We start from the raw sequence: 14,991 nt of genomic DNA, 5'->3' as shown, positions 1-14,991 counted from the left end.
GTGTCAATCGTGTTTACTCATCTTACATTCATTGACTACTAGCAACATATGCTTATAATTAAGTAGAAACTATATTAACACACTTTCGGCGGTACGGGTACTGGTACTCGATTTTAGGATTGTCATTCAACTGCGGGTGCGGGAATTTTCGGGTACTCGGTCGGACACGCTAGATGCGAAGAGCGAACGAAATTTCTTACTATGAGGGGTTGCAACGCTAGTTTTATATTTATTATAAAACTATAATAAAATTATAATTTATTCTTTAAAATTATTTTTGATAAGTATACTCGTATACGTATTCTCAACGTAAAACATATAATTTTCAACGTAAAACTCTAGATTGTGTATAGTATGATTATAAGTGATATACATAATTTGAGAATGGAATTACTTTGTCTAATTACCTGGTAAGCAACAGTAACGTACCTGGTAAGCAACAGGTAATTTTATCAAATACAGTATCCGACGAGTAATAAAACTAATTCATTAATTTACTGTTGAATGACGAATTTTTTGCAATGTTTTTCCATTGTGCTTGGATTACAGGTAATTTGAAAATGTACGATATGATATTTCTCGTATTTTATTATCCAATTTCTTCTATTTGAAAGAATTCAACGGAATTAAATGTATTTAATAACCTGTTACTTCCTATTACCTAAATAAATCCTCAAATATATATATATATATATATATATATATTTAAATTAAACATTTTATTTTGAAGTCTTTTGTCACCAAACGTTTCAACATTTTATTCTAAATTTTTGCATTTTTTTTAATCAATTATTATTTATCATGGATTCTGATTGCGATAGTGAAGTATATGCTGACAATTTATCTGAAGTATCAAATATTGGAAATCTTTATGACTTTGATAGTGATAGTGATAGTGACAATGATGACTTGTTTCGTACTAACCGGAATAGAGTTATGCCAATTTCATCAAGAATTAATTACATTTTTCAACTTAATTTGCAAATATTTTACCTTCAGTATTGATAGTTTTACCACATAAAAACTTAATATTATTATCTTATTTACTACTGCGTATGAGTTTAGGCAGTAAGTATTGCACGTAAAAGACTGTGCTTTCATGCCATGCTTGCGCATTCGCGCCGTTGTAAAAACCCCGCTACGGGTCCAAGTTAGCCCGAAATCCTATCCGCCGAAAGTGTGTTAACATATCCATGAAGAAAAAATGCAACTACTTATAAAAACAATTTTGCCCTTACAAAATTACATATAAGGACGTACTGAGATACAAGTTTTTTTAAAAAAAGTCAGAAATAAATTGTATGGTTTGGAGAATCAGCAAATGAAACATAATTCCGACGGGAACAAATCATACATCATAAACAACCTTTGCCGGCCTAGAACAAGAAAACAGGTGTTTACAATAAATACAAGTCGCTTCTTTACCGGTGGACCCTTCGGCTTGTTTTTACAAATAGTAAGAGTAAGAGTCAATTACTTTTTACATATTTCAATATTCTTTTTCTAGTCCTCAAATAAACTACCCTGTAGTTCTTGCAAAATAATAGTACATATTTCATTCTATCCACTATATAAGTATGTGTTTTTGTCCGAAATTAAACAAAAAGAATAAGTAATAAAAATTTTACTAGAAATAATTACAAATAACAATAAATAATTCACCAAAAAGCATGAAAAAACCACTCTTAAAATGAACTTTTGAAGAAGCAAAACACTGTGACAACATCTGACAGGAGTGTTATTATGGCTTTCTTCAAGTTATACAGACGCGGAAACTTTAATAAAACTAGGCTATTTTTAAAAAAGACCACTATGCAATTTTGTCCTTACATCGTTTCCCAACATCTTACTAATAAAATTCACTCAGTTAAAAGTGGTATTTTGCCTTAAGACAAGTTGGATAAACTTTCCAAAATTTGTAATAATTGACTTAATCAACCAAAATCGATATTTAGATATTTAGATGAAAATTTCAATTGCACGATTACATATATCATGTACGTAGGCCTTGCTATTATTTAAGAATTTCAATTATTGGTAATATTTTCTGCATTAGTAACATTTTTTGTAGACTTATTTTTCGGTTAATTCCAAATTTTTTTTTAAATTTGTCAAATTCAAATTTTGGCATATCACAAGACAAAAGCGACTTTTATTTGATTTTTTTTATTCTTTATTTTATTTACCATTCATAACATAACATTTAATAAATTTGGAGAATTTACAATTGTCAGCCGTAAAGAGACATTATTGTATACTAAATTGACATGTTGGAAAAACAACTCAATAGATAAAGTGGCGCGAAAAGCGACTTTCAACACAAGTTTTGACTATCATATTTTTTTCAAAACTTTAATGAATTTTTAAAATTAAACGATTTATCGTAGGACCGTAAAATTTCACTGTTTTTTTAAGACCATGATGTCTATCATTATAAAAATATTTATCGCAAAAAAATTTTCAACAGTTAATTACGAAGAAACGGTTACACGAATAATATCTTTCAAATAGTTTTTGATTTTTTAAAATCGATTCAGAATTTTTGGCTAAAATTTGAATGAAACTTTTTCACTTTTCTTTAATTTATAAAAAAAATCTTCAAATACTTCAAAATCTATAATTTAAAAAAAAAACTACTTTCTATCGCTAATTTAAACTATTTAGCATTATAAGTTTCGTTACATTTCTACATTTTCTAAGATAATTATTTGATAATATAACTTTCAATTTTTAATTAATTTATAATTGTAAATTCTAAATATAATTAGTTCAATGTGGTATTTAGCCTTAAGGCAAGTTGCATGAACTTCCCGAAATGTTTAACAATTGACTTAATCAACCAAAAATGAGATTTAGATATTTAGATAAAATTTTCAACTATTTATTTCGAAAATAAAGTTATTGCTATCAAATAAACCTAAACATTGCGATATCCAATAGAATTTTTTCAAACACATTTAAATTATCTGTAATTATGTTTTTTATATTGTACAGACCCGTGCATGTATGCCCTAAATTTGATATTATTATTATAAATTTCATTGAATTTATAATGTTTGACTCATCACATCATCACAAAAGCGAATTTGACACAAAATTTTACTATAATATTTTCTCAAACTTTGAAGAATTTTTAATATTAAACTATTTGTCGTAGGGCCCTAACATTTTAGTACGTTCTATAGGACTATGATATCCATCGTTAAAAAAAGCTTCAAAAATCGGCCTTGTTTTTTCTGCAACAGTTAATTACAAAAAAACGACCCGGTAGATATTTACCAAAAACTAATCAGTATCATTCCCAACCAATATCTTTTGAACAGTTCTCGATTTTTTAAAATCGATTCAGAATTGAAAGCTAAAACGTGGACGTTTCACTTTTCTGCTATTTAAGAAAAAACGGCTCAGCCGATCGTCGCACAAAACTGAGAAAAGATGATACACATCGAAATACATCGATTGGCTTTTAAGTTCTTGAAATCAGTGTAGCCGTTTTTGAGAAAACGCGATGAAAGTTCTAATTTTGACAAACGCCAAATAAACTAATTTTTGCAAACTTTGACGAATTTTTAAAATTAAACGAATTGTCGTACAGCCGTAATATATTAGTATGATCTATAAGACTATGGTATCTACCATAAAAAATCATAAAAATTGTCGAAAAAATTTTTTTAACACTTTATTACAAGAAAACGGCCTGGCCGATCTTTACCAGAAACTAATCAGCACGATTCCCAATACCTTTTGAACGGTTTTTGAATTTTCAAAATCGATTCAGAATTGCGGGCTAAAACGTGGATGAAAAATTTTTCACTTTTCTGCTATTTACAAAGAAACGGCTTGGCTGATCGTCGCGCAAAATTGATAAACGTTAGTCCTCATCGAGATACATCGAATGGCTTATAAATTTTTGAAATCGGTCTAGCCGTTTTTGAGAAAAAGTCGGTTTACGGCAAAAATCTGTTCACACTCGCACACACACACATTTTTTTCAAATTTGGTCTCATTCGATTCAGAATGTCTTGAAACTTCGAAAAAACATAAAATTGGCGAATAGAATTTTTTGATAAAAACAAACATCTCCTTCGGGAAGTTAAAAGTAATGTAAAATATTGAAAAAATTGATTTGTTTATAAATTCAACTTATTAAAAACAGTGAAACTCCGAGGTTATACGGAGGAAGCGGACGATTAGCGCGACAGGCACTATTGATTCAGACGTGCAATGTGGTACTTTAGATTTACGAATAAAATATACACCTAGGAAAACAAACGTCGCTATCACTATCGCACGCAACTTAGACGATGAAGAAACTAGTGATGCATGGCATTGCCTTAAGGCAAATTGCTAGAACTTCTCGTAATGAAAATGATTTTTTTTCAAAAAGCTTTAAAATATTATGATCTCTTTGAAAAAAATAAATTTTTGAGAATTTTTAGATTTTTGAATAAAATTACTTTTTTGAAAAATAATGGATATTTTGAAAATTTTAAACTGTGTTAAGACGAGTCGTATGAGCGCGAATACGCCGCGCCCCTGTTTAACAGTTGAAAATTGGTACGAAACCCATAACAATGGAAACGAAAGGGTCTGGGCGTGTTTCCATACAGAATTGGCCCCACCCTGATATTTAAATGATTTTGCCATTTTATAGGTATTTTCGAGAAAATTCGAAATACCAAATTTCAAATCCGTAGCTCATCATTTGGCCGAGATATTAGTAAAAACATGTGAAAGTGGCCCCTTTTTTCAAACTCACTTTTTGTCGGAAATATGAGAGATATCAAAAAACTGTTAACGTCATTCTATTTGTACTGATCTTGTCTATGTTGTTCATAACAAATAATGTGAAAACATTATTTGTTAGTGCGTGAAAAGGTGAAAATGATTTTTCATTTTTCATTTTTCATTTTCTATCACTGCGGCTATTTTGACTACTTTTATATTAGCATCATTCGAAAGCCTGTAGATTTTTCTTCTATTATTCAAAAATTCATTTAAATCTAAGTGGAACTTTGGGAGAAAAGTTGGAAAAACTTAAGCTAGTACGCGCGCTGCCGGTACAAGAACACCCATATAAGGTCGCTTTGCAAGAGCGACGAGCAAGCATAAGGCTCGTCGTTTTCGCGCGTCTCGACAAATTATGTATATAAGTATGGAAATATTTATTAAAAACCAAAATTTATCTATATCTTGTATATAAGTATATTCATTAGTCCTAATAAAAAATCCAACGCGCCGGAAAAAAAACAATAATAATTATTATTGTATATTTTCATTCGCCGTCTAAGTTCTGATTAATATATTTCAATATATGAAAAACTTAAGTATATTTAAGAAAAACTATAATATATAATAAAATAATAAATTTCAAGTTATTTAATAAATTAAATAACTTTATATGAATCATTAAAATCATTTTCAATATATTCAAATATTTGGAATATTTATATTATACTATATTCTTAATGGTTATCAACAAAATACTTTAAAAACTGCAAAAACAGCTGTCATTGACATGGTTATGTAGAACAAACAAGTTGCTTAGACGACAAGTTGAAATTGGAATATTCCCAATTAATTTGAATTGCAATTATTCATCAACAGCCTGCATAATATTAGCAGTAAATTAACCAGTTCGAATAGATTCATAATGAAGACATTCACAACAAAAAATGCAAAAAGTATAAAGTATAAAATAGAATACCTACTTTCGCGTATTTAAATCAAAAGTCGGATTGTCAGATATATATATGTATATATATATATATATATATATATATATATATATATATACATACTTTTCTAATAATCGTTGCAAAAAAGTATATTAAAGTTTTAAAAAAGCAGCAGTTTGAGAAAAGTTATCAACAGATTCCATTCCAGTAATTTACAGCACTTCTTGTTCATGTCTCGTTTAAAAAAGCTGGATCTTTCGATACAGTCATGCAAATAATGCGAAATCAGATTTCAACTCCGATCATACAATAGTATAAGATTTTATTTAAAAAAAAATAGGTTAGGGCGGGGCACAAAGGGCCAATTTGACTTTGAGCAATTATATTGTGGAAACCAAACCAGTTATATCACAACAAATAACACATCAAACAAACAAGTATCTGACTATGATTAGTAAAACTCCCAGTTAATTCATCATTGTAGAAATGTGTTTTTTTCTGTTTTTCAAAAATTAGACATCTGGTCCATTTTTGCTCCATAGATAAAATGGAAGAGCCAGGACGCTAACAGGTCCAATTCTTATACTTTTAAAGATATTTTACGGAATAATAGCTACTTTATTCAACTAATACAAAATATAAATTTCATGAGTACATTTTTTTGCAGATAACACTATATAATATAGACCTATATAGTATATAACCTTGATCTGGTATTTCAGAAATGTTTACTAGCGGTGTTGGAAAAACTATTTATCTAATTCATCTTCTGTAAAATTGCTACTTTCAACTTGATTTACTGTTTTAATTTGTCTGGATAAAAGGTTCAGTTGGTTCGTTATACACCAACCACGTGTAAGCTTCTTTAAAGGTCATATAAAAAAACTGTTGAATTTAACTTAAAATTAGAAATACATCTTATAAAACAATTAAATAACTTATACTTCAAAATTATATTAAAGTCTTGTACTGATCATAACCAGAAAAACTAAGAACTTCAAATATTCCCGTTTATCTTCCGAGAGCAACTTCGTAATAATCTAAGGCTGGTAAAATAAATAAATATATATATATATATATATATATATATATATTTATTTATTCGCACTATTATATATAATAAAAAATCATGTAGTCATACAAAATAATCATATAAAAATCATAATGCTTTTACTTTTGAAAATGCACGCATCGACTTATCCTTAAGGGGTTAGAGGTACTTGGAATTTTTGAAAAATCAATTTTTGTTTTTATTGCATTTTCGTTAAGTGCAATATCTTGAAATATTCTCTAAAAATTTCAAGTTGATCCGATGATTACTTTTTGAGTTATTGGACTCTTACCAGCGCGTTGACGCTAGTGGAGAGCTCGATACTTATACCCAAGATTATTCTCCCTTACCTTCTGATGTTTTAAAAGCTATTAAATTGATTTATAACGATCTCAGCGACGATAATTTACTTTCAAGATGTGTAGTTCAAGATTTAATCCATAATCAAAAAAAATTGAGAGCTTCAAATAACTAGGGTTAAAAATATGCTCAAAAACCGTGAATACTAGTTCTACTATCGTTTAAAGTCCTGCATGCATATACATAATTATCATTATTGATTATGGATACCCTAGGACCTAATTGTGGGTATAATTTCCATTGGTATGCTGAAAAATTGGATGCTCCACGTGTGAAAGTGGCAGATCAGCGCATCAACGAGAACACTCGGGAGGCCAGAATGCTTCGCAGGGAACAGCAAATGGAAATTTTGGAAACTTCCACAATGACTGATGATCTATTATATACCCCAGAAATAGATGACTCGGTTTAAGTAATTCAATAATTCGTATTTTTGTAAGTAAATCCATTGTGAAACTTTAAACGCGTTTATCTCAAAACTATGTTTTTTGAACAGGTGACAACTGTAACTTAAAAACCGCTTAGAATACATAATAAACTCGGATCTGTACATTTTTATTTTTCCAAAAATTAATTTTTTTAAGACCAATTAACTGTTGAATTTTTCCCAAAAATCTAGAATTATTTTTCTGAATCCGCCATTTTGTTAATTTTTGCAAAAAAAGTAAAGCTTTGATCAGGCCCAGGATTATCTATTTATAAAACTATTTTTTTTTTTTAATTCGATTGATTTTAGATGAATCTCTAAGGAGTTATGCCTGTCACCGCCAGGGCCGTTTTTTAAACTAGGTCAACAAAAACAGCTATAACTTTGGAAATATTTTTTTTTCTAAATTTTTGTTACTTCAAGTCAAAACATTGTATAATAATGCCGTATCACTATTTTTGTAAAACGTCGTTTAATAACAAAAAAAAATACTGAAAATTCTCATTTTTTCGTGCCTCTAAGTACCCCTAACTCCTTAACATATTAAAAATATGTTATTAACTTGCTAGTATTACTAACCGATGGATAGTTGGCTTAATGTAATGGATTTATCAAAGATGTAATATATGTAAGTAAGAAAATTATATAAATAATATTTTCACAAAATTATATACAAAATTTCACATTTAAATTGAAAATTAATTAATTAATTTCAATCTTAATTCTTATGCAGTTTCCTATATGCATCTAAACATGACACAAGTTTAGTTTTCCACGTGTTTATAATTGCTAAACTTGATGTTCAATCTCGTAAAGCTCCGCATACCGTGTTATTGCATAAACTACTTTTGCTTTAAATATCAAGCCCAAACTAGCGCTATAAAGTTCATTAAAAATAATTTATGTCTATAATCAATTCTCTCGAAGTTATTTAGACGCTTCTTTATTGCGTTTTTAGTACACTTCACAAATGTGTTTCAGAATTGTTATGGTGCAATTCAAAATTTGTTTTATTGTCATCTTGTATGTAGTACATTCAAAATATTGCTCTGCAAAGTATTCTTCAAAATAGCGGTCGCTAACTTTCTTATAAATTTTCATTTTCTGCAACTGCATGTAGCGAGCAATTAAAGAATGGATCACGATATAGACATTAATTCTGTATCTACTGCATTTATTATGAGGTAAAATCCATGTTAATAATTCTGCATAAAATAAACTAACTAGTTCCAGTTTATTAAAACGACTCGGATAAATTTTAATATCATACGAAGAATATTTAGAACGAAATACTTCCATTCTTAATAGCATCCTGGTTACGTTATTTAAATATATTGATAAAATCATTTAGATTTTTGAGTATTTTCAAATCTATTTTAATTAAGACTTAGATATTAAAAAGCTACACACACACACATTTATATATATATATATATATATATATATATATATATATATATCTACAGGGCGTCCCAGACCTTAACGTCAAACCGAAACAGGGTGATAGTATTGACCTTAACTGTCCCAAATTCAATGAAATTGCAAAAAAAAATATATCACGTTGTTTGGAAATTATGAGCTTTCAAGCGCAACCTAGAGCTTTGGAAAAATTGTGATCATTTTTGGTTATTGTGGTTAATGTTTATTAATTTTGTTCATATAAACTTTGAAACCGTAGCCGTGAATAACATTTATAGAACCACAATCAATAACATTACCACAATTGCCCCAAGTTTTCAGAAATTAAAACTTTTTGTTGAACTTTGAAGTTAGAATTTTTAAAATCGGTCGACTTTAAGAGGCCTTCCTTCAAGAAAACGTACTAAAATGTTTTGGCAAGTTCCATCAAATGTTGACGCATTTAACATGAATAACATTTATAGAACCACAATCAATAACATTACCACAATTGCCCCGAGATTTCAGAAATTAAAACTTTTTGTTGAACTTTGAATTTAGAATTTTTAAAATCGGTCGACTTTAAGAGGCCTTTCCTTTAAGAAAATGTACTAAAATATTTTGGCAAGTTCCATCAAATGTTGACGCATGTAATCAGGATTGTAAAATCGTAAAATATTTGATAATTTTATTATTGAAAAATTTCGAATCAAAAAAAAAATCTTATAAATGACATGTTTTTGCTAGTACATTTTACACACAGTTAGTTCAAATGCTTGTCGTACGCGCAACCTTCAATGTGTGAGTGAGAAATATTTGAACTCATTGTGAGTAAAACGTACTTGCAAAAATCATGCCAATTCCAGGTTTTAAATTTTTACTCAACTTTTTTTTAAATTAAATAATCAAGTATATTACCATTTCACAATCCTGATCAATGCACCAACTTTTGACGAAATTTGCCAACATACTTTAGTACATTTTATACAGAAGTTTGATTGCAAAAAATTTATAATCATAGTTCAATCAAAAGACTTAATTCTTGGAAACTTGGGGCAATTATGTTATTGTTATTGATTGAAATTTCAGATAAAATCGTCAGAAAAATTGCTTACTTAAAAATGCATAAAGATCATCTTAAAAGATCTAGGATTAGCTGCTTAATTCATTTACAATTGATTAAACTAACCGCATTGTCACTTATAAAATTTTGCTTACTTTAGGCGGCTGATTGACTAGCATTCGTGATCAGTCTGGCGAGTAAATTGAATTCAAATTATAGAGTAAAATGCACTTTGATTAAGTTACATTGGGTGTAGGTACAACATATCCGCTTCTTTCTATGTTACCGATGATACGAATCTGTGTTACAGATACACAAGTTCCATATATTTAATTCACATAAACAAACTACCAATTATTTGCGTTAATGTAGTAAACTTAACATAGATACATTCTCGATCGGAAGCAGCTAACCTGCTTCGCTGGTAATCTGATATGAGTTCGACCGCGTTTTGATGAGTGTAAGATCTCGCCGCGCTCCCGCTTACTTCCCCTTACTGACCACATGGTGGCGGCTCATGGTTGGTCGCCTGCCTAGACGTCGCTAATACATTCATAAGATCGTCGCAGTTTCCTATTTGTAAAAGTAGTTTTAGATACACTATTCCCGTGTATATATATATATATATATATATATATATATATATATATTAATATAAATAAATATATATAACAGGGATCTCAGCAAGTGGCAAGTCAGTATCATCCGAATAGCACAAGCACAACATGCAGTGCTCAGGAAAGCTTTTCTTCTTAGCCGTGGTCCTTTGGGCCGCGTGCTTTTGTGTTTCGGCGGACAGATCAGGCAACGTTCGACCCGATCCTGAAGTTATAAAACGTGCGTTTACTCGTGATTGTGATACCGGATATAGTCTGAAATGCTTGAAACTGGATGCAGTATCCTTCATCGAAAAAATGGCCGAAACCGAGGAATACAGTTTATTGCCGGGCGTAAGTGTGGTCAAGGATAAGAATTCCAATGAGTCTAAAACTGCAGACATCGTCGCCGGTGAGTTGATTAATATTCACAGCTAAATTCCAATAAATATTTAACTTTTTCATTAAAGACTCTGTGTAAATACGTGTATTGGTACAGAGTGTTTTTGAAGTCTATTTCAATCTAATCTTTGTTTCCTTGCTCTCATACAGCATTTTTGAATAATCTGTTCTTATTTAACTAATCTAAAGAAATAAATTAAAATTTTATTCAATTCATTTGTAATGTAATTAACTCATTGAATTAAATATATGTTTTCGATTTTTGCGGTCTAATAATTAAGCTATTCATTATTTAAAACATTACGTGTCTATATAATTCTTGCTTATATCAATTTGAATGCATAACTTATGAGCTTGTTCTTGTATATCATTTAAAGAAATCAGATAAATTATTTTATACTTATCTTCAACACTTAATAAATAATTATCTCTACTTATAGTTAATACAGTCATTTAATTAACTTATTTTAATTGATCAAATCGATTATAGGTATCATTATTAAATATTAATAACTATTAATGCTCCAATTATAAAAAGACTCAATAACAAAAATGTGAATGTCCAAAAATATTCCTAAACCCGTTTTGTACTTGTCAATTCAATTGACTAGTCTCTTGAAGTCAACAACATAATTTATGCATTGAGATCGTACACGTTGATAAACATTTTTAATTATATTCGAAATTATAAATTAGACAAATAATCCCGAGAGACAAATATTCAACCCAATCGCATCTAAATATTTAACTCATTCAGTTTGCAGTCAGTTTTTTTGAATCGTTGCATAGCTTGCAAAAAATAATGTAATACGACAAATCTTTGCATGGCTTGTTTTACTTTTGCCACTATTTTGTTTTTAACAAAAGCAAGAAATAGTTGAAAATATGACATCTTTCGAGCTAAGAGTGCAAAATTAAGCACAAAGATTGATATACAACACCCATCGATCTAAATCCGGACTACTAGCCGCATAGACATTTATTACAAATATATTAATGACAAAAGACGATATAACATACATACTAACAATTTAACGTAGAACAACAAATGTAACGGCGGAAATGAAAGTGTAATACAAAGTTAATACACTGCAATATTCCAAATTCGTTTTACAGATCTCGCTCGGAGTTTTCCTAACGACCCGGATAAACGACTAGACGCTTTCTTATTTGAAAAAGTGAATAGTTATGTGTCGAGCCACTCGTTGAGGCTGCGCCTATTGCAGCCTGAGGCAGTCGCGGAGGCGCGCTCTATTGTTACCGGTCGCGGTGGCGGCGGCGGCGGAGGCGGCGGTGGCGGAGGCGGCGACAAGAAGGGAGGAGGAATGGGAGCTATTCTCGCCCTTGGAGCAATGATGAAAGGTTAGTGAGATTAAGATCAAATTTGATAGTAAAAATACATGGTAGATATTTTCAAGTTAGCAAGTGTTTTGATTACAAATTCCAATCTCTGAAAAACAATAATTAAGTAATTAGTATTGTATTGAATGTTCAAATTTCGACAACAGATTTCTGAGTTTGTATATTTATATAATTTTATTGAAGAATAATTTCATTAAATTTGCAACAAATGTTTGAATTTATAATGCTATATAAATATATGTTACTACATTATTATCCAGAAATATTCAATAACCTCACAACAATCATAATACGAACACACGTAAACGGTATTGCTAAGATACTTTCCATGATATCAAAATATAACAAAACATAACGATATTTTAATGTCATTGTGGTTATTCATTCATAGTTTTTTTCTTCACAGTTTTAAAATCAATAAAACCACGTTTTTATGTTTTTTTACATATGCATTTCTTGAAGCCGCAATCGCAAAAGAAAGAAGTATAGCACGCGCCTGTTAAATTGCAATAAGATAAATTGATAACATAGTGAAATAGTACGCATGAAATTCAATAACTTTGATTAACCCATTCGCTACGGATATCTTCTCTGAACAATATCTACATAACGTCCTTCGTGTACGGATGTCGTCCGTGGACGACATGTTCTGTTTGCCTTTGCTTCAACATTTATCAGTATGGGTTAAAGTATTGAGAATTATAGTTTTTTATTGTAATGTCTAATTCATTAGAGGCGTTATTTTTAATTTTGCAACGCATTTTGATTGATAATCATAGAAATGTCTTATAATAAATCGTTGTGTCTGCCTGTTCAGTAGTGCGACTGAGTGGCACGCTGTTCCCGTACAGCAGCGACACTCCTGCGGAAAGCGCTCCCGTAGCGAAAACGTTAAAATCATTTGATGAATACTTGAATCAGCATTTATTGTAACAAAAACTAAAGTTTAGTAATATCTGCAAATTAAATAATCAAAAAATATTATAATTTTGACTATTTTTTACAAAATTAGGTGCAGGATAATACACATTATTAAATATGCAAATTAAATAAATATATTTGAAAAATATATTTATATCTATTGACAGTGGCGTCGGAACCGTGTGGACTGTGTGGGCTTGAGCCTACCCATGAATTTTGATTGGGAGGCTCAGCCCACCCATCAGTTTCAAAAAATTATATGGGCTAATATCTCTAAAAAAACGAGACCACTGGCTGTCTATCTCAAAAAAAAACGAGCCCACCCATCAAAAATTTGGTTCCGACGCCACTGTCTATTGATGTAACATAGCAAAGCGTATAATCTACAAATCAGATGATAATAAAAGATATAATCTCTAAATCAATAATCTACATCAATACTGCGGATTAAGTCTAATTAGGTGGAAATTGGTTTAATTATTTATTCATAATTTATTGCTAATTCGAAACGTATTTTTTCTGAAAATGAATGAAAATTTATAGACACAAAAAAATCTATTTACCAATATGCCGCGGCAATCACTATCTAGTTATAATGTAAAGTAGAACAGTAACGAAATATTTCAAACAGCGAAATACGTATCCTTCAATTTGTGGCTCATCACTTTCCTTCCCTGTGATAGGTACCTTGGTGGCCGTTGGAATGGGCGCGATAGCATTAGTCGCCGGCAAGGCTCTGATGACCGCATTGATGGCTTTACTGCTGTCGGCCGTGATCGGTTTGAAAGCTCTGACCCACCATGAACAGAAGACGACGTATGAAGTAGTCTCGAAGCCAATTTACACCCACAGCCACACGCATTCATCCAGCCACGAAGATCACGGCCACGGCGGCGGTGGCGGCGGAGGTGGTGGCGGCGGTCACGGACACTCGGGCTACGGCAGCTACGGCAGATCGCTCAATTTCGATTTACCCCAACATCTTAAGAACTGATACGCGTAACAGGGCCCTATTCTCAAACTCGGACTGCACATGATACGAAGAAGTATACAATTGACACATAATACATTTTGACACGAATAACTTTGATGTACAACGCCATGGCGCAACGCGCAATGTACAAGAAAATTCTGCTCTTAAGAACGTTAACACACATTCACGACAATTTCCGTTTCATCTCTTCAATAATAATTTTGCAAATAACACATTTCTTGCAAGCATATATCACAATTACAAAACAGGTTTGCTTGTATATCACTAAGTAACATGTACATTTCAAGAACTTATTGCTGCCTATTGACTGATCCGAGATTTGTTTCATAACAGACCCAAACCCGATTAATAACCGCTCTTCTGTTTGCTTTTGTACTGAAACAAACCTTTAAATGAACCCCTTTAAAGTCATATCATAATTCGATGAAATTGTTGTCGACTTTTTTGCCTAAGTCAAAAAATTATTACTTAGATTTCATAATATATAACCACTGTATGATGTGATAGTGATATAGCATATATATCTAAAATTTGTTCGTATTATATACAAAAATAATTTACTCTTGACAACATTTCTCATGTGATTGTGACACATTGTATAAAACTGATTGTTGTTGTTATGACTGCTATTACCACTGACGTATTTATTGATTAATTAAGCAGAATATTGTGATGTAGTATCACGTTAAATTATTTTATTTTATATCTTTGAGAAATTATGTATTTATTATAATAAAAA

At 30.6% G+C, this 14,991-nt stretch overlaps 1 protein-coding gene across 1 annotated transcript; it reads left to right on the top strand.

Annotated features, from left to right (window-relative positions):
* The first annotated feature begins 10,702 nt into the window (after positions 1 to 10,702).
* LOC113375258 lies at positions 10,703 to 14,252 on the top strand. Its single transcript, XM_026615201.1, has 3 exons — positions 10,703 to 10,985; positions 12,092 to 12,337; positions 13,942 to 14,252. The coding sequence occupies exons 1-3, from the start codon at positions 10,703 to 10,705 to the stop codon at positions 14,250 to 14,252; spliced, it is 840 nt and encodes a 279-aa protein (XP_026470986.1).
* The last annotated feature ends 739 nt before the right edge of the window (positions 14,253 to 14,991 follow it).

This window comes from Ctenocephalides felis, unplaced genomic scaffold, assembly GCF_003426905.1.
Source record: "Ctenocephalides felis isolate EL2017-DRISC unplaced genomic scaffold, ASM342690v1 CF-g0.4_SCAFFOLD_01886, whole genome shotgun sequence".
Taxonomy (NCBI): Eukaryota; Metazoa; Arthropoda; class Insecta; order Siphonaptera; family Pulicidae; genus Ctenocephalides; species Ctenocephalides felis.
This window is presented reverse-complemented; position numbering and strand designations above follow the sequence as displayed.